Source organism: Tasmannia lanceolata, unplaced genomic scaffold, assembly GCF_043159265.1.
Source record: "Tasmannia lanceolata isolate RefF3 unplaced genomic scaffold, GAP_Taslan_0.1 ptg000048l, whole genome shotgun sequence".
Classification (NCBI taxonomy): Eukaryota; Viridiplantae; Streptophyta; class Magnoliopsida; order Canellales; family Winteraceae; genus Tasmannia; species Tasmannia lanceolata.
The window spans coordinates 1,671,335-1,692,745 of NW_027518725.1; the positions used below are offsets into that span (position 1 = coordinate 1,671,335).

General features: G+C 40.4%; 1 protein-coding gene across 1 annotated transcript; it reads right to left on the bottom strand.

The window, feature by feature from the left end:
- Positions 1-537: 537 nt before the first annotated feature.
- LOC143864273 (uncharacterized) lies at positions 538-2,045 on the bottom strand. The gene is made up of 3 exons (XM_077375186.1): positions 1,490-2,045; positions 1,044-1,162; positions 538-874 (listed from the first exon to the last, which is right to left on the bottom strand). The coding sequence occupies exons 1-3, from the start codon at positions 1,646-1,648 to the stop codon at positions 757-759; spliced, it is 396 nt and encodes a 131-aa protein (XP_077231301.1). The 5' UTR covers positions 1,649-2,045; the 3' UTR covers positions 538-756.
- Between the last annotated feature and the right edge of the window lie 19,366 nt (positions 2,046-21,411).

Sequence of the window (21,411 nt, forward strand, 5' to 3'; positions counted from 1 at the left end):
GCTCACATTGAGGAAAAATCAACAATGAGTTATGGAAAGTTGGGCAAAGATAAGAGATTAATAATGAGTCTATTCTTCAATGACACAAAGAAGATGACCATAAAAAACAAAAAATGAACGAAATTGCAGGCTATGCAATGAAATTAAACATACTAGATGTCTTGACTCAGTCGCTGTCATAGTATCATGGCTGATTTTTAGAAACCCAATTCCGATTTTAAATGCTTTCGGATGTGGAGTGACACTCCTCGGCTGTACTATCTACGGATACGTGAGGCACAATCTCTCTCAGAAACTGCCAGGAACCCCTCGAAAACGGATGGAGATGCTCCCGCTTGTAAATGTTAAATTAGATGATTAAGGTTTAAAGGCACAATAATATGGTTTTAATTGTTGTAAAGAGTGAGCTAATGTAATGGAACTGCTCTTCTAATATAGGGAAAGCATTTGAGCTGATGATTGCTTTCTATTTCCTTCCATTTGATTAGTTGAAAGGTTCTTTGCCATGACATTTTGATTGGTAGATATTTATCAGAATTTTCACATAGCATGCCAACATCATAATTTAATACTGAATAAGAAACTATGTTAGGAATTGGATTTGAGAGATGACATAGTAACCAAGATATCAACTCTTGATTCAATTTTTCTGAGCAAAGATCTAAACTTTTTGTACAAAGGTTGCATGCTGAAATGTGGGTCTTTTGTCAAATGTTATACCGTCTACTAAGCAAGGAGCCAGAAGTTCTTCTGCCATCAAGTGCTGATGAGGTATCCACCAATGCCCCTGCTCTGTTTTCTAACACCCAATGTCAGACATTCTGCATTATTGATGCATTGCTCCACGAAATCCTCATTGCTGCTCTTGAAGAAACTGCAAAACAACAAGAAAATCTCAACAACATTTGATCTAAAATGCTTCAATAAGATCTCAGATAAGTAACCCAAAAACTACAATCTTTCCCTTCTATTTATGGGTGGATGGACAGAGAAGCCACAGATCAAGATCTAATTATAATGAAAAGTGAAACAAAGGCTTTTACCAATTGATTAGAGAAGGCTTCTTCTGACCCAAGACCAAAACAGAAGCTTCAAGTTTCTTGACTTGGCTGATGACAATGGTTAATGTGGGTCCTTGGATAACCAGAGCTTCAACTTCCACCTGATGGATTAAAAAACCCACACAGGAAGTAAACAAAGTTATCAAAATGGGAATAGAATAATAGTAAAGGGTCAATGAACTTATCAATTTTTTGATGTGATAAGAAGGAAAACCATTCAAGACAAGAGATCTAGGAGAAATTGATTAGAAATGTGGTTCTTACTAGTCCTTAAACCAGAACACAAAATGAGAATACAAAAACCCATCTGGAAAATGTGGGCATTTTTTTTTTGAACAAAAAGAGAATCTAGTAAGAAAGTAGAAGATGGCCCAAAAAAAAGAAAAAAATCCAGTATCCCCTTGTGTTTTCCATTCTGTTTACATTACCTCTGGTTTGAAGGCCTTGCAAAGAGATCCAAGAGAGTTGGCAAGGTGAGGTGAAGAGTCAGAGGAGAGGGGGTTTCTTTGAGATTTGTGAGGTGGAATGATATGAAGAAGAGTAAGGAGATCTCCCTTGTTAATCACATGTGAGAGTGCCCACATCATGGCATCCTTAGCACTTGTAGATCGATCTATCAAAGATAGAAATGAAATCAAAGACAGTAGATCAATGGTGAAGAAATCAAAATCATTGAGAGAAAAGAGATCAGAAACAAGGTGAAAGAAGAGTGAGGCTCGATCGTGTGAAGCTCCATCCTTGATTCTCTACTCTTGAAACAATGAAACCCTAGTACCAAAGTGGGAAAAGATAAAACGAAGATGGAAAGAGGCCCTGGTTTGGAAAGAGTCCTGTTTTTGGCTTTTACATATTATAAAGCTTAAGTATCTCGGGTCGGGTCGGGTCGGGCCCCTTCAAACCCGGCTCGACCCGAGATTCATGCGGGCTTTGTGTTTCTAAACCCGGCTCGACCCAAGACCCAAGAAACATCAACCCGACCCAGGTTATTTTCGGGTCGGGTCGATGCGGGTCGGGTAAAACCCGGCTCAAGTTGCAGCCCTAGTTGCACCTATGGGACATTTAGGAGATCAAAATAGGTTTTTCGGTTTTAAGATATCAATGTCATGAAAACCGCCAGGTCGAGTATATTGCAAAAATGAAAAAAAAAGTGTTTTGGGCCCTACTTGGATAGCAAGAAAAACATTTCTGATGGATTTTTCTTATATTTTGCATAAAGTTTTTTTTTTTTCTTTCCACAATGTAGACAGTAATCATATGATTATGGTTAATTTTGAGCGATATTACCATAAATTGAAGTACCTCTAAATAAAAATTGAATATAGTTGGTTTAAATCATTTTTTTGTATGTAAAAAAAAGTTGGAAATTTAAGACCTATTTTTCAATTCCATACTTTTACCAAAAAAAACATTAAGGAAATTTGGTCAAAAGGGTCCAAAAAATAGCGGAAATAGTGAAACTGTAGCCAACATTTCAAATTTGTGAAATGGGTCAATTTTACTTTTCCTGACATGTTTTTTTACCTAAATACCCTTCAGGCGGTTTTGTTTATTTTAAAAAATATTCGGTTCTTATCTGTTGGGCCTGGAAGGGGTTACCGGGTCAAGGAAAATGGGGGTATCATATATGGAAATGGGGTGACCAAGAGATGAAATAGGGTTATCTCACCTGGAAAATTTTCGGCTCATGTCTGTTGGGCCTGGAAGGGGTTACCAGGTAAAGGATAATGGGAGTATCACATATGAAAATGGGGTGACCAAGAGATGAAATGGGAGTATCACATATGAAAATTTAGAAATTACCAGGGATGGAGGGGACCTCTATTATTACTTGACCATATCAGGCCGAGTTATGCCAAACTGTGGGACCCACTGTAATAACTCAGCAATTGATCTGTTACCATTTCAAAAATAGGGTGACTTCTACTCCAAAATATTTATAAGTGTATCTGAATACAACCACTGTTTACAAAATAACAAAAACATTCGTAAGAGTACATAAAAAAAATCATATACAATTTCTCCTCAAAAAAACCCACACCCTTACACAAAGAAGGGAGCTTGACAAGGTACGCCCGACCTCGTGAGTATTGGTGTAGAAGGTCCAATAGCAATTTCGCCGAGGTTCGGTCCGACGACGGGAGGTTCTTTGCAACTTCTTCTATTGTGACCAAGTTGTCGACATTGGGTGCACTTGTAATGTAATCCACTTTTCAACTCACGATCCGTTCTTCTCGTACGTGGCCTTCCAGGCGGTCGCTTCACAAGCGGTGGTAATATTGTCATCAACGGTTCGGGACTTTCATGCCATTGTGTCCGATCTAGTGTTGCGTGCACAACCTCAGCGTATGTATCCCGATACCTCTCTACATCAAAACATTCATCGCAGTAATCGTATGGACCGAATTACGTGATGTTAATGGCTGTGATTGCATGTCCGCACGGAAGTCCATATGTTTGGAAGGCATGACAACTACACGTTCGAATTATCAAATTGACGGAATCTGTAGTTTAAAGGGACTTGACTTCGAATTCATGAGTCCCTACTCGATAAGCTGTATATTGGCAACTCTCCCTCAGTGATGACTCTATACGTTCTTCTGCGTAATGAGTCAACTTTGTGTGCCAACTACTACCTAATTTCTGATGCTTCTGAATGACTGGGTAGTCTGATGTCGAGTGTGCTCTACCAATGATGCAATCAGCAATTTTCTGACATCCTTCAAGACAGAGTTGAAACACTCCGATCATTCGTAGTCAATACATCATACCTATCCCCCTTGAAATAAAAACTAGTCCAGTTTTCTTTCGGAATGTTACTTATCCACTTATATGCGCGTTCATTCTTTGCCTTAATTTTCTCCATTGTTTCTTTGAAAACACTCTCGCTCACTGTCCTTGCAGCTCTCCATAACAATTTCTCAAGTAGAAGTTCTTTGAAGTCGGACCGAAAGTTGGCAGCGAGGTGACACATGCAATAACTATGATAACAATTGGGAAATACTGTAGGTACTGCCTACAATAACCCCTTCTGCTGATCAGAGCATATAGTGAATACATTCATCTGCTCTGGCAATACATGCCTTTTCAACATCTTCAGAAACCACTCCCAACTATCTTCATTCTCCATCTCTACCACCCCAAATGCTAATGGATATAAACCGTTGTTACCATCAACACCGATTGCAATCAATAAGATTCCTAGATATTTCCCTCGCAGATGTGTTCCATCCACCAAAACTATAGGTCTCAATATCCGAAAAGAATGTACGCAGGGACCAAATGTCCAGAATAAGCTAGCAAATTTATCATCTCCCCTTGGACGTAAATCTCTATGTCGAAAAACACGCATGTAGCTTCGAGGCCTATTATCTCAACTGCAAATGTGGGCAATATGCGGTAAGAGTCATCGACATTCCCACACTTAATCTCAAGTATGATGTTCATCGCATTGTAAGCTTTCCAATAGCTAATAGTTATATCCCAATGCATCTTGATATATTCTCTTATGATCATTCTACGGACGTCATCTGGGCGAGCGAATAAACGTAAACATGTCTTAGCTACCCAAGCTGCTGTAACGAGAGGGTGATCATTGCCCCTTATTTTAGCTGTACACGTATGGTCGGCAACAAACGATTTCACTACCACAAAAGTCATATGATTCACACCCGTTATACGCCATTTGCAACCATCTTCCTTGCATCGAACAGAGTACTTTTTTTGCGTGATGACTTTGCCTTCTTAAAGATGAATCTCTGTCAATTAGCATATTCTCGAACAACCTTCTTGAAGTGTCTCATGTCATAAAACATTGCCTCAACTGTTAACTGGTCAAATTTTAATGTATCGGCTTCTATCTCTTGGGCTCCAACAAACATGACATCTACTTCCATTGGCCCACTACTGTCACTCAGAACCGATTGAATACCACCTCTGATAGGAGTACTCCCTCTGATACGAAAGCCTTCGTTGAAGCCTCCGTTGATAGGCTGAGCGGTTGGACTAACAACAATGTTTTCATGATGATCATCCTCGTCCTCCACTTCCTCCTCCTCATAATCATCATCATCATCATCATTTCTTTCTTCTTCATAATCTAAACCCCTTACACAGAAATCATTTTCAAAAACATTATTGATGCCCACTTCATGATCTCCAACATTTTGTAACTCATCTATACCTCTGGTAACATGGTTTGCATGCAAACCACTTGTCAATGTTTCATTTAAGTCAAATCGAAACCCGTATAGTTCGGAAATATATAATTTGCCTCAATCCATATGATTAATTCATAATTTGAACTATGGAAGTCTTGAAAGATTACTAAAGAACAAAAATACCTTATGCTGCGTTGATCTCTAACATTTTGTAACTCATCTATACCTCCGGTAACATGGTTAGCATGTAAACCACTTGCCAATGTTTCATTTAAGTCAAATCGAGACCTGTATAGTTCGGAAATATATAATCAGCTTCAATCCATATGATTAATTCATAATTTAAACTATGGAAGTCTTGAAAGATTACCAAAGAACAAAAGTACCTTATGCTGCGTTCTCCTGGACCACCTCCTATACTGGTATCAAGGATCTCTTCACTTACAAATTCACTTTCGTAGTCTTTTTGCAACTCCACTTCAAAACGCGGGCAAAGTGACATTTTTCCGTTCGTGTGCACGTTCTTGGAGCGGAATCGAAGTAGATGGAATGTTATGATTAATAGAGGTTCTACTAATACAAACATTGTATGAGGGAAACATTGACGGATTCAATGAATTAATACCGTTCTCACTTATGGTTTTCGTTATGTATATTATCACAGAATTGAACATGTCTCTGTCAAACATCCTCAACATTGTTTGAAGAACATCATCATCATCAATGTTGATTAAAGTGATTACATATGGATCAACCAAGGTATCGACATTTGATCGATAGTAAAACATTCATTTCTGTTATACTAATTCTTCTGTGGATTGCACTTTGAAATTCATCAAAATTAATTCGGCGGGAAACCGATAACAATGTTTTCCTCCCCCCGACATAGTCCCAAGAAACCTTTTCCTTCAAATGTCCATCATAGTGTAAAAAAAGAGAAACCATTGATTCGGGCATTTTTCTATAATTTTACACAGTGGTTCTAAACTCTACAACATAAATTTCAAAACTTTAAAAAGGGTTATAAAGTTGTGGCTTAATGGAGCTTATCTAGGGTGTTTTCAATTGGACAGATTGTAATAAAATAGGGTCATAGACTAAAAGGTGGTTTCCAGTACCTAAATGAGGGTTTTCTTGGGGATTATCAAAGCAAAAAAATAAGGGATTATTTTTGGATAATCCCTTAGACAACCCCATTAACGGCAGTTATGAAATACCTAGCAAGGGTTCAACTCAATGGTAGGGCCATCAAACATTAATAACACTTTTCAACCCTTATAAACCCTTAGACAACCCTAATCACGGCAGTTATGAAATACATAGCAAGGGTTCAACTCAATAGTAAGGCTTATAAACCCTTAATACACCATCATAAAAAGATAGAATTATCAAACACATTAAATGAGATATTAGGGGTTACAAGCACAATCCCTGAGAGGATAAAAATAAAACTAACATTTTTCTTTTTTCTTTTTTGTTCCAGGCGTTAATGGGGACTTGGGAAGGTAAATGGTTGGTAGAAAAAGAAGGGAACACTTTTTTATCCTTTTTTTATGTCTTAATGTGTGTTTTGAGGGTGGAAGGGATCGGTCAAAAATCTTGTCAGGAAGAGCAAAATAGAACCCTTTTGACAAGTTTGAAATTCAAGGGATCCATCTCAGTATCTCAGATATTTTGAGGTATCGTTTGACCACATTTCCAAAAATTAAAAAAGTCACAATCAATGAAAATGTAAAGGAACACGTAAGCCTGTTGTGGGAGACACCTCTGACACATACCTAACTACACAATGTTGACTTTTAACAGATATCTCCGTTGACTTTTGATAGATTTTGTCTTATTCACTGCCATGGCTGTCATCACATGCAAAGGTATGGCTCAAAGGTGCTTTCTACGAAGGAGGCTAGCAAATCCCTAAAGATTATTTTCAAAGCCATATGATTAATATATTTTCCTATAGGTTTCAACAAACCACGTTTAAGGTTCCTTTTTGTGTTTCCACAGCCACACGTTTCCGACTGCACCTGCACCACATGCGTCTGCCTAATTACCTTAATAATAATATAATAAACCAAATTAGGCTTCAATTAGTCACAGAAGGCGGCTTTTTACTCAAATAACATATATATTGACTTGATCCCCTATAAAACAAATCAAAGTCTTGCACTTCAAGCATGCTGTTTTATACATCTCTTCTCAAAGGCATTGGCAAAGATAAAAGCTCTTTGAAGAAATCAGATCACACCCGGCCACCTTCTTAACCAAAGAAAGATGAAGAAAAGCTCCATGACTCCTATCCAACCCAAGGCTAAAGAAGAAGAAGGAGGAGATCCACCTAAGAGGTCCCATGCTAGAGAAAAGGCATTTGTGGAGGTGAGGAAGATCGATCGCGAGTCAGATGATATAAATGAGTGTGCAGAGGCATTCATCAGGAGATTCAAGCAACAACTTCAAATCCAACGGCTCGACTCCATTGAAAACTACAAAAAAATGCTAGCTAGAGGGCTCTAACTCCTCCGCGATCTCCATCTAAATATGCCCAGTTAATTGTTTCATCTATCTGTAAACTTTATTTAATTCTAAATTAATGCGGAACATACCTCCGGCCATTGCGATTAGATTGTTTCATCTGTCTTGTATTGTTTCCGCGCGCCTTTTACTTATTATTTATATGAGCCGGTAGTTTGAGCTTTGGAAACAATCTTCAACTCTGTCACATACCGAAAGTTTTTTTGTTTTTTTTTTCCTCACACGCAACAAACCATCCGCGAAATGCCTTCTGCCATGGACGCTAGCAAATCCCAAGTTATTAAAGGGATTTGCAAGGCAATCTCGCGGCTCAGTTTGGCCCATCAAATAGGTTTCATCATAGGATGGTCCAAACCGTCTATTTGATGGGCCACAATGTAAATAGGTTGCGCCCCAAAATATCATTTTCATAGGCTAATCCTAGCCCTCCGATCTAAATAGAAATTACATATTCTGGAAACCTCTATGATTGGAGGGTTGCAACCATCCTATGGAAATGATTTTGGGGGCACAACCTATTTACCTTGTGGCCCATCATATGGATGGTTTGGATCATCCTATGGTGTGGACCATATAGTAACATTAAGGTCCAATTGTAGGCCTCATCCATATTTTTAAAAATGAAGTGTACGGTCTTCACCATAGGCTGATCCAAGCCGTCCATTTGATGGGCCACAACGTAAATAGGTTGTGTCCCCAAAATCATTTCCATAGGATGATAGCAACCCTCCGATCTATAGAGGTTTCCATAATATGCAGTTTCTCTTTAGACCGGACGGCTAGGATCATCCTATAGAAATGATATTTTGGGGGCAACTGTGGCCCATCAAATGGACGGCTTGGATCATCCTAAGGTGTGGGCCGTTCACTTTATTTTGAAAAAAATATGGGTGGGGCTGTTCAAAGATTTCAACAAATTAATTGTTGGGCCCACCAACTGTTCATGTTGCATATATATATATATATATATATATATATATATATATATATATATATATATATATATATATATATAGGAAAAGGATTGCGAGCTTGAGCGTTGGAACATATTCGTGAGCTTGAGCTCAAAAACCATTGAGGCCCACATTGTTAGGATGATCCAAAGCATTCACTAGAAAGGCCCTTACATAGATAGGGTGTGTACAAAAAATCAGCTGCATAGGATCATCCTAACCCATCCATTTGTGGAGGTCAAAATGGACAGACCACAAATCTGCCCATTTTTGCCCTCCACTTTTGGAGGGGTTAGGATGATTCAATGGAGCTGATTTTTGGTACACACCTTATCTATGATAGGCTCTTGCAAATGAATGGTTTGGATCCTCACAGAAATTGTGGGACCCATGTGAATGGTGCACTCAAGCGCACCATTCCTTATTAGAGCTTGAGCGCACGAATATATATATATATATATATATATATATATATATATATATATATATATATATATATATATATATATATATATATATATATATATAGAGGAAAGTGATTGTGAGCGGCCCCTCATATAAGCTTATATGAGATGACCGCTAAAAACATGGTGGGCACATATTTTTGGGGTGATCCGAGCCGGTCATTTGATAGGCCCTGACTTAGATAAGGGGTGCCCAAAAAATCAGCTCCATAGAATTATCCCAACCCTTCGTACTGTGGAGGTGAAAGAGGGGGAAAATGGACGGGTAAGTGAACAAATTTATACCCGCCAATTTTCCCCTCTTTCACCTCCACAGTTTGAAGGGTTGGGATGATCCTATGTAGCTGATTTTTTGGGCACCCTCTATCTAAGTCAGGGCCTATCAAATGACCGGTTTGGATCACCCCAAAAATGTGGGCCCACCATGTTTTTAGCGGTCACCTCATATAAGGGCCGCTCACAATCACTTTCCCAATATATATATATATATATATATATATATATATATATATGAGAGAAAAGATTGTGCGCTCAACCATTTTCTCTCTACTGTGCGGTCGAAGAGAGAGGCTTGCTCTCATTGGCTAAGAGAGTGGGCCCAGGAGGCGACGAAAAGACGACTGTAAGTCTTATTTTTCTCTCCCGTACGAAACCAAAATCCAAAAAAATATCGATTTGGATTTGATGCCTTTATTTTTTTCGTACGGGTTTCATACCAAAAACCCAAGAAAGAAATCGGTTCAGCTTTTATCTCCTTCCTCTCTTCTCGCTGAAAGCTGTGACAGTGGAAGAAAAACCCACCCAAAATCGTACCTCGCCGTCGCCCAAAGCCCTTCTCCGGCCGCCCCCTAAGGTTAGTTTCTTGTAACTTTTCTCTTTTTTTCTCTTTTTTTTATGAAAATGAAAATCAAATAACGTAGGGAGAGGGTTTCATTGTGAGGAGGGTTTCATTCCTGTAGAAAGAAAAAAAGAGAAGATGGTAAGATTAAAGAAAAAAAGAGAAGATGGTAAGATTATTTTACTTTTTTCTTGGTAGTTTTCTCGGTAATTGTCATATTTTATTACAATCATTTGGTATTGTTTAGGTAATTTTTCTACTTTGCATCCTTTTTGCGGTAATTTTTCATTTCAAACTTAGTATTTCTACGATTCTTTGCCAAATCTGTAATGATTACTTCTCTTTTTATTATCGTTTATTGCTAGCCACCTTTGCCCGTAAGTTACTTCACCCAATCTTTGCAGCTAAGGAGGGGCTACAAGCTGAAAAATAGCCCCGGAGAAGGTGGCTAGCAAATCCCTAAAAAGTGATATAAATATTGGGAAATGTTATCAGCGCTACTGTATTTTGATGAATGCACTCCTCACTTTATTGAAAGTACGGTAAGGCCCGCCCCATAGGATGATCCAAACCGTCCATTAGATGGGCCACAGCCTAAATAGGCCGTGCCCAAAAATTCATTTCCATAGGTTGATCCTAACCCTCCGTATGAGGAGAAAGAGTATATGTTGTTAAAGCTGCTGAAGCAAAGAAACCCAAATCGATTCCGACGATTCATGCGGTTTCTCCTCCCACAGGTTAGCAAAAAACGCCAAATCATTTCCATAGGCTGATCCATGCGTATGAGGAGAAAGAGTATATCTTGTTAAAGCTGCTGCAGCAAAGAAACCCAAATCGATTTTGACGATTCCGACGGCTTCTCCTCCACAGGTTAGCAAAAAAACCCCAAATCGATTCCGACGGCTTCTCCTCCCACAGGTTAGCAAAAAAACCGAAATCGTCGAGCAGCAGCACCAAAGGAAAAAAACCCAAATCGAAGCCGACGGCTTCTCCTCCCACAGGTTACCAAAAAAACCCAAATCGAAGCACCAGCAGCAAAGAAAAAAAACCCAAATCGAAGCCGACGATCCATCCGACGGAAACGCTCGAACGATCTTAAAAATTGGCAGGATTGCCATCTTCAGGTCAACAAGTTCAGTGGAGCTTGTTATCAATCATATGGGACTAGGCAGGAGGCAGATGTTGTCCTTCATGCCTATTTACATGGCAGTACTGGGTGCGTACAAAAAGGGGAAGAGGAGACCAGCTCTCACGGATATTCACTAGCGTCAACAACTTCTGCCGGGTCAACTTCCTCTTCTACTTAGATATGGTTCTTATGTTTGGTAGGGCCCGTCACAAATAGTTCATCTGATCCTATAATCATACAAACTGAGCAGAATTGAAAAAACCCATCGTCGGAGGGGACGGGAGTTTTGGGTTTTCCGGCTGGGTAGGGACGATCGTCGGCTTCGAGACCTCGAGGATTTGGTTTTTTCCTGCTGAAAAATTCAAAAATCAAAAATCAAAAATTTCTGAAAGATTTTTGCAGCAAAGAGATAGAAAATGAGAGAGAAGTTAAAATAAAGCTGAAACCGTAGCAAAGAAATTTCTTCTTTACAGAGAAATCCTTAGGCAAAAAAAGAAAAGAAAAGGAAAAACCCTCTTCTTTACAGAGAAATCCGTAGGGAGAAAAAATAAAAAAAAGGAGGAAAAGAGGAAGAAGGCACTAACCTGTGGGAGGAGAAGATCGTTCGAGCGTTTCCGTCGGATGGATCGTCGGCTTCGATTTGGGTTTTTTTTCTTTGCTGCTGGTGCTTCGATTTGGGTTTTTTTGGTAACCTGTGGGAGGAGAAGCCGTCGGCTTCGATTTGGGTTTTTTTCCTTTGGTGCTGCTGCTCGACGATTTCGGTTTTTTTGCTAACCTGTGGGAGGAGAAGCCGTCGGAATCGATTTGGGGTTTTTTTGCTAACCTGTGGAGGAGAAGCCGACGATTCCTGTGGAGGAGAAGCCGTCGGAATCGTCAAAATCGATTTGGGTTTCTTTGCTGCAGCAGCTTTAACAAGATATACTCTTTCTCCTCATACGCATGGATCAGCCTATGGAAATGATTTGGGGTTTTTTGCTAACCTGTGGGAGGAGAAACCGTATGAATCGTCGGAATCGATTTGGGTTTCTTTGCTTCAGCAGCTTTAACAACAAATACTCTTTCTCCTCATACGGAGGGTTAGGATCAACCTATGGAAATGAATTTTTGGGCACGGCCTATTTAGGCTGTGGCCCATCTAATGGACGGTTTGGATCATCCTATGGGGCGGGCCTTACCGTACTTTCAATAAAGTGAGGAGTGCATTCATCAAAATACAGTAGCGCTGATAACATTTCCCAATATTTATATCACTTTTTAGGGATTTGCTAGCCACCTTCTCCGGGGCTATTTTTCAGCTTGTAGCCCCTCCTTAGCTGCAAAGATTGGGTGAAGTAACTTACGGGCAAAGGTGGCTAGCAATAAACGATAATAAAAAGAGAAGTAATCATTACAGATTTGGCAAAGAATTGTAGAAATACTAAGTTTGAAATGAAAAATTACCGCAAAAAGGATGCAAAGTAGAAAAATTACCTAAACAATACCAAATGATTGTAATAAAATATGACAATTACCGAGAAAACTACCAAGAAAAAAGTAAAATAACCTTACCATCTTCTCTTTTTTTCTTTCTACAGGAATGAAACCCTCCTCACAATGAAACCCTCTCCCTACGTTATTTGATTTTCATTTTTATAAAAAAAAAAGAGAAAAAAAGAGAAAAGTTACAAGAAACTAACCTTAGGGGGCGGCCGGAGAAGGGTTTTGGGCGACGGCGAGGTACGATTTTGGGTGGGTTTTTCTTCCACTGTCACAGCTTTCAGCGAGAAGAGAGGAAGGAGATAAAAGCTGAACCGATTTCTTTCTTGGGTTTTTGGTATGAAACCCGTACGAAAAAATAAAGGCATCAAATCCAAATCGATATTTTTTTGGATTTTGGTTTCGTACGGGAGAGAAAAATAAGACTTACAGTCGTCTTTTCGTCGCCTCTTGGGCCCACTCTCTTAGCCAATGAGAGCAAGCCTCTCTCTTCGACCGCACAGTAGAGAGAAAACGGTTGAGCGCACAATCTTTTCTCTCTCTCTCTCTATATATATATATGGGGGGGGGGGGGGGGGGGGGAGTGTGTGTGGGTGTGGTTGGTCTCACAACGGTTCATGTTTGCAGAGAGAGACCCCTCCCTAATTCCTTAAATCCCCATCGATTCAATGTAGAAAAAAAACAGGACAAAAAAATGGTAGGAGCTATTTCCTCCCTCTTTTGCCCCCCTTACCTATCATCGGTAGCATCATCCAGAAAACCCCATTATCGTTCCTTAATCGCTTATTCTTCTATTGGAACAAAAATCTCCCAAAACCCATCAAAACCCTCTTCACTATTCCCCTTCAAAGACTGCTTATCCTATTCTAAAATGTCCAAAACCAATCTCCCCCTCGATTTTATTCTTCTCAAGGAAGACCTTCGGCAAGATGAGAAGCTGTGTTTTATTGATGAGGAAATTCATCGGAAACATGATATTAAGGTAAGTCTACAGAAAAAAAAAAAACCCATCATATTTTCTCTCTCAGATTTTTTTTTCTTGGAAATCGTTCCTTAATTTAGAGGGGAAATAATCTGATTATGGTTAATCTCTAGGTATATCATCCCAAATTGAAGTTTCCTCTAAGTTAAAATTGAATAGGGTTGGTTTTTGTTATGTTTTTCATGTGTAAGAAAAGTAAGAAATTTTAGAAAGACCTATTAAAACATTGGAAATGTTATCAGTAGTGCTGTATTTTGATGAGGGCACTCCTCACTTTATTAAAAGTACGGTACCATAGGATGATCCAAACCGTCCATTAGATGAGCCGCAGCCTAAATAGGTTGGGCCCCAAAAATCATTTCTAGGATTAGTTCGAAGAATTTGAATCGCCTGAGATCGATTGTTCCACTTTTCTTGCAGGGATAAGGATGGTGCATTGTGCTCTTGATTGTAATATCTTTTTTTTATTTTTATATGGATCAATTACTAATGGGGGACAAAATTTAGGAGGAATTATCGACAGGACCCATGCTTTTCAGAAATTATCAACGAGGGAGAAGGGACAAAAGAGGTCATGTCATTAAAAGCTGGACGAAAATGCCCTTTTCTTAAACACATGTTTTGCTTTTCCACTTTTCCCTCTTCTCTCTTCTTTCCCTCTTTTCTTTTACTTTTTCATTTTCAACTTTGTTTTTTTACCTTATCGATCATCTTCTTCATCATTTAGCCACCATTGGAGGCCGGAAAACTCGAAAATTTGAAACATGAGTTCATTCCCATCTATCTCTGAATATCTAGGTTTTGTTTTTCATTTGTTTTAGCGTTTTGCATTTCTCCTTCTCCCTTTCGATGGAAGATGAGGAAGATGAATCGTAGGGTAGAAAATAAAAACATGTGAAAATGAACGAGTGGAAAAAAACAGGAAGTAAAAACGGTTCATAAGGGACTTGATAAGCCCATTCGAAATTTGGTAACCCCATTTTGATACTGGATAACCCTAACCCCAGAGACTTGAAAACCCCCTTGAGAATAGCACTTATGTAATATGCTCTTCTTCTTCAATACGCTTCAAACTACGATCGATTTGACTTCCGAACGAATTCAAAACCCTTTCCTTGAGAAAAATACAAAACCAAGAGAAAAGCCACTTTCTCTATTTCTTCTTTTCTCTCTCTCCTCTTCTTTTCTTTACTCACAGTTTCCCGCTTTTACCATTATTTCTTCTTTTATCTCACTGTCACATACTCACACCAATCTCTCACTTTCTTTTTGCAATTTGGAAAGCTAATCTCCCACTATTAATAGGAGTCCCTCATGTGTGTGGGTCTGGTGCCCACATCATGGACTGGACCCCACAACAATCTCCCCTTCCAGACCATGAGGGGGCTCCTCCTTAGTGCTAGCATGGCACCGATGCCTGCCAAGCTTCAGCATAGCTCATGCTTTTCCTTTGGCACTTGCTTTGTCATCTAATCTGTTGGGTATACCACGGAGAAAAGATCTCATTGAAATCAATACCATTTTTGCCCAAAACCATTCATCACTAACCTTGCTTTGTATCTTACTTGCTTCTTCTCAGTTTCAGTCTTCAACTTGGGTACCCACTTATTCTTTAGTACTTTTCTATCTTTTGGTAACTCTACCAATTCACATATCTTGTACTTATGCAAGGAATCATTTCCTTATTTCATAGTTTTCTTCCACTCACAACTATGCTTGTCAACTTCGGTTTCTTGAACACTCTCAAGTTCACCCTCATATGTGACACACACACGGTAGGAGATTGTCTTTTTGAAGGCTGCTCATCTCGCTTAATATTATCATCCATTGATTTATTATTTTCAATATATTGATCCTGGTCTCCTTTGATCTCTCCCCTATTTTCAGTATGCGGCACTGGGAGAGAAACTGGAGTAAGATCGGGTACATCACCCAGAACTTGCGACTTCTCAACTTTCTTGAAGTCTTCAATGGTTTGGTCTGTACATCCGCAAGATTGTAAAATCTGGGTCTTAGCTAATAAAATTAAGGTTTTAGTTTACAATCTTGAATTATAAAATCTATGGTTTGCAAACTTGTGCCTTAGGTTGCATTCTTCAATGCTTGGAGTGTTCCACCTTGGCAAAATGGGTCAGATTTGGGGATTGCAATCCTTCAATTTTTTTTCTCATTCTCCGCAAAAGCGATGCCTGAAATAGGGCTGCACATGGTTCGGTCCGGTTCGGTTTATGGAGGTTTTTTAAGCTGAACCGATCCCATCGGTTTGGACAAAATCCAAACCGTAACCCAACCGATGGGGGTAATAACCGAACCAAACCGAACCAATTTTGACCAGTTAGGTTCGGCTCACGGTTTATCTGTTTTTTGACTAAGGAACAAAAAATTTCAAAAACATACGATCATATGATTCACAACTTAATCACACTAAAATTTTTATAGTCCTACTAAATAGACAGCCATTGAAAGGATCAATCCCAACAGATCAATCCCAACTACCAATATTTGGGTCTAAAGATGGACGTGCATTTGTAACTGAAACTGTTGATCTTCCAAACCACCATGAGGCGACCCACACGATCCTGGTTCAATACCCAACAGATCTCATTCGTAAGATAAAGGGACCTGGATCTTGAAAATTGGTTTCAAGTGACCAACAAAAAACCTCTGGACCATACATAATGTCCTCTCCTCACTTGATAAAGCTGAAACACTCAAAAGACCAAATTCAAATGACTTCAATATAGGGCTGGCAACGGGGCGGGTCGGGGCCGGATGTTGGGGTCCCCTACCCCTTCCCCTTTGCGGGGAATTTCCCCCCTCCCCTCTGCGGGGATGGTGGGGAATCCCCTTCCCCTCCCCGCATCCTTCGGGGACAAAATCCCCGCCCCGCCCCGCCCCACTCCAACATCACACCCCTCTTTAGTCATTGATACACCGATGATGGGTGTCCTTTATCAACTTGATGCAATTTCAATATATAAAAATGTTATAAACTAACATACTTGTAGACGAAGGAGATATATTTCTTACTCTTCAGAAGATAGCAAAATCCCTTGAAGTACTGACTTGACTCTTGAGTGCCCTCGCAGCAGTCGCACCAACATGCGTTATAAACCCAAATAGATGCCTGAGCAATGTTCAAAGGCTTGGGAATCACCAAAATGCAAAAAGTGAACTGTGTCCCTAACCTGAGCAATGTTTCTTTCGTGGGAAGGAATTAAGGAAACCCTAAGTCCCTAACCAAAATAAAAATGCAATTTATTATTTTATTATTTTATTTTCGCCACCGATGTTGGCACTACGATTTTTTGATAATGGCATACACTCAGCTTGTCTTTATTATTTCAACATCTGTCAAAAGGTTATTATAGTTCCCAAAATGCTCTCAAAAGCTAATTAAAAGGAAAAAACAAGCTAAGTTTATGTTTGGGGACATCTTGTAGCCGATCCACAGAGTTTCTAGTAATTTTCCTTAAAAAAAAACACTTTAAAATATACAAAAAAATGGCATTGATTAACGGGGCAAGCGGGGAGGGGAGGGGCGGGGCGGGGCGGGGACAACTACTTCCCCTTCCCCTTCCCCTATCAAATCGGGGAATCCCCGCCCCAAACGGGGCGGGGCGGATCCCCTCTTTTTCGTGTGAAATTGCCAGCCCTACTTCAATATTACAGATTGAATTTCATCAATCACAAAAACCATGAACCGAACCGATGGGATCGGTGGAAACCACTCTAACCCTAGCTTCTTATGTTGCATTTAATTTATATCTTGGGTTGGAATGGCAAAAATGACAAAAATGCCCATCGGTTCGGTTCAAATTCGGATTAAAACTCAAAAACCGTGAACCGAACCGATGTGACCGGCTCAGTAAAAGTATGAACCGTGACCGAACCGATGCCTAGAAAAACCGAACCGAACCAAACCGAAAGGCCCGGTTTGGCCGGTTTTTTGTGCAGCCCTAGCCTGAATATAGTATTTTTTCCATAAGTACAATGGGGCCCACTTCAGTTGGGCCACAATGTAAATAGGTTGCACCCTGTAAATCATCTTTGTAGGATGATCCTAACCCTCTGATCTGTAGATGTTTTACCAATGTGGAGTTCCCCTACAGATCGAAGGGTTAGTATCATCCTATGGAGATGATTTAGGGGTGCATCCTATTTACGTTGTGGCCCGACAAATGAATGGTTGGATTATCCTTTGCATTGGCCCCAGTACTGAAAAAATACTGGATCTCACACGCAAACCATGTATAAAATCTCAAAGAACACAACCCATGTACTGTAATGTATTGTTTGTTGGAAAAGTTGATGAGGGTACTGTTGATGATAGAAAACAGAAACTTGTTGCTTCAAGGCGTGATATCACTTTCCTTAAGACAAGATTCGCCCCCACTAGTAGTGTGCAAAGGGGATCCGCGAATTGCCTCCAAGATACAATGAAGCCTAGTAGGGAAGCCCTACTAATGTTTGATGACGCGTAGCACTAGCGGAATCAAACCCGAAATGCCCTTCCGAAATTTCAAGCCTTAGAGAAATCTCTAGATTCTGTTTCTGCAGAAAAACAGTATCTAGAACAGTAAACAAAAGAAAAACAGTATGTAGAAATACTTGGGGATTTTTGAAGGAGTGTAGAAGAGAGTGTAAAATCAGTCAGAATTGCCAATAAAAGCGCCAATAAAGCGCCACTATGCGCCCTATAGCCCATTGCCCACGCCGCGCGCGCGCATGCGCGAACGGTGCGTTGCACCGTCCCGCGGGTCCAACCATGGGTTCAACCCAATGTGTAATCAACAAGAGTTAGAAAAGGTAGTGCTTTATAAGCCCTTCTCTTTCTTTTCTCTCATCCGATGTGGGACTATCTTTTCAACTACACTTCTACATCCTTTTGTAAAAGCAAATATTTCCAAGAAAACATTTTCTTTTTCCCAAACGCTTTTGATAAAATATTTTCCAAAACACTAAAACATGTAATGTACATGATTTTGAAAATGCAAAATCACTAACAGTTTGGTCATGTCAAAGTTTCCAGCATGAGGTCCATGCACTACGAGAATGCCAAGGAAGAGAGAGAGAGAATCTAATTATCTGATGGGACCCACAAATCATAGTCTTAGAAAGGGAGATAGATAAAAATTGAACCGTTCATTCGATCATCCAAATACGAAGCAGTATTTGAGCATAATGTGTCCGTAGAGCAACGAGAGCATAAAAAAAGTGCGTGGAGGTGCACATTCGCAACCATATACAAATTAGGGCAATGTGTAAGAGCTTTATTATCTTTATCTAGAATTCAATTAATCGATCAATCTATAGGAACAATTTCAGCAATGTAGTTTATTTCGGCCGGAATTTTGAGATTTCAGTCGAAATTAAGGGATTTCACCTAAAGATCTGTATTTTTGACAATTATTTAATATTATGCCAAAATTTCAATCGAAATAAACTAGGAGAAAAAAAAGACATTGAATAGATTTCGTCAAATTTCGGCCGAAATTTTGGTTTCGGCGAGGATGCATTCCGAAACCGAAATTTGAAACCTTGCCGAAGAGTACAATTCAACACATTAAGGGCACGTTTGGCCACCATGAATTGTTTTTCATGATAAATGGATGTCTCTAAGTGGAGATGAGGGTGAAGTGGGCTACAAATCCGGAAACAAAATACTGGAAAGCACGTTTGGCTACCATGCCATACCAGTTCTAGGATCTCTAAGATGATAAATGAACAAAACTGTAAAGGGTATTTTCATATGCGAGTACCAACCATGCGAGTACCAACCATTCGGATCTAGGATGCTCTATTGGATTTTGTGGCTTTGTGACTTCGTCTAGGTCATGATACAAAATAAATTTTGACCTTATGATATGGATCCAATGGACACGGTTCGGATCTAACTTGTGCCATATTACGGAAATATATTTGCCCCCTTTCCTTCCCGGGCCACCCTATCTACTGGAAAATGAGCAGTCATATACATGTTTTAAATTTCGGTGGAGACCGACACTGAAACCACTAAAAACCGAAACGGTCATTTATTTATGTACGAGAGTCAACGCTCCCAAGCAGGAAGTTATCCATCGCAATAAGACGCTAGCCACCTATACCCTTTAGAGACAGATGCCGATCGATCGCAGAGGAGAGAGTTTGTTTGCAGTAAAGTGGTTTAGATCTACCAGGCACCCAAGGGTGACAATGCCAACAATTGCATATCCAGAATGATGTTCTGTTCTAGACTTTCCAGCTGTAACTGAGCCATCCTCTCCAGCAGAGAGCAAGATTCCTACCATCACGAAGGATTCGATAAAGAGATGGGGGCCACCCTAGCCCATTGAGTGCTCTACCTCGGGCCATCGACATCATACGCTCTACTGAAATAGATTTCGCGGAAAACCAGCTATATCCGATCTTGGTTGGCCTTTCACCCCTAGCCACAAGTCATCCCCGTATTAGAAATAAGAAAGAGATTATTCCCTGAGAGCTTGTCCAGTACCACCAGTACCAGAAATGCATCTCCTTCGCCCGCGCGCGATAGCTCTACCTGGCGCTTTTTGCTGCCTTGCATGCAAGCGAAGCGCTATTGGCGGCAATAAATAGCTCACTGAGCGATGATTGATTCCAATCGCTTCAAGCAGTTGAGTCGTACTTGCCCAAGGAAGGTCCTCAGCTCGAGCTTCCGTCCAAGAGTTTTCCATCGTCTATGCCTGTAAGCCAGTGGGGGACCGGCTTCAGGTAAGGATTTAGGGGAAGCCCCCGCCCAGCCATAATGAAAGCGGCAAGACGAAAGACTGTTGCATCACCGCAACCCGGTCAAACCCTCCTTTCTTTCCCACTCAAGCGAACCGCCCTACCTTACTACTTAATAGGGACAGAAGGGAGAAGGTTGTGAAGGTGGCCTCGTTATCCACACCTCCGGTCGGATGAATGGAGGACCAACCGACCCGGGTTTTCACGAGCGTTGGCGGGTCTAAGGAGATGAAAGAGATAGAGACACTAGAAAACTAAACGTAGGAGCAAACGGAGGAGCAAGTGAAGGCGTAAACGTAGGAGCAAACGGAGGCCCAGATACTGGCTTAGATGCTGAATAGCGAGACGGTGACGGTACGGAATATAAATAAATAAGTAGGCCTTGCAAGCGGAGGAGAAAACAGAAGATTCAAAGCCTACGTGCGCCCGAAGGGGAAGGCCTCTACTCCAATAGGCTAGGGTAGGGCTAGCTCTAACCCGGGGGTTATTCACTCGAACAATCGAAGTTCTTTGTCAACTAAGGAGACACGATCTACTGTACTAGTTCAATCTTGCCTCGATCATTCACTCAACAAGCACTCTAAAGTCTATCTGCTTGGCTAAGTCTTATCCTCACTCACTCATTCTGCTTCGGATGTGATCCTATAGATAGATTGTCTCCGGTCCGGTTCGCGGGGACGAGAATCTCATTCATGTCAAGCAAACCAGAAATGTTCGCTCATTCGCCGACTACGAGGTCGCCCTGTTTGATTATATATATAAATATTGACCTCTTCTACCCAGGCAAGGGCGGGCCATGCAGCTTGGCTTCCGAGCGCCCCAAGGCAAGCCTACTACTTTATTTTATCTCCTGAACGTTCGGCTAAAGAAAAAGGGTCTTCTTTTTGCCAATGATGGCATTTCTGATCCTATTTGTATTCCGAGAAAGCGGGCGTCTCTGATCTCATTCGTATTCCTCTAAATAAGGTTTCAGTTTCATTCTGAGAAAGAGCTGCCATAGCTTATGGCTAGAGCAATGGGAGGGGGGCCCAGCAGAGAGAACAGTAAGGATAACGAGCGCTCCGCCCGCCAAGCG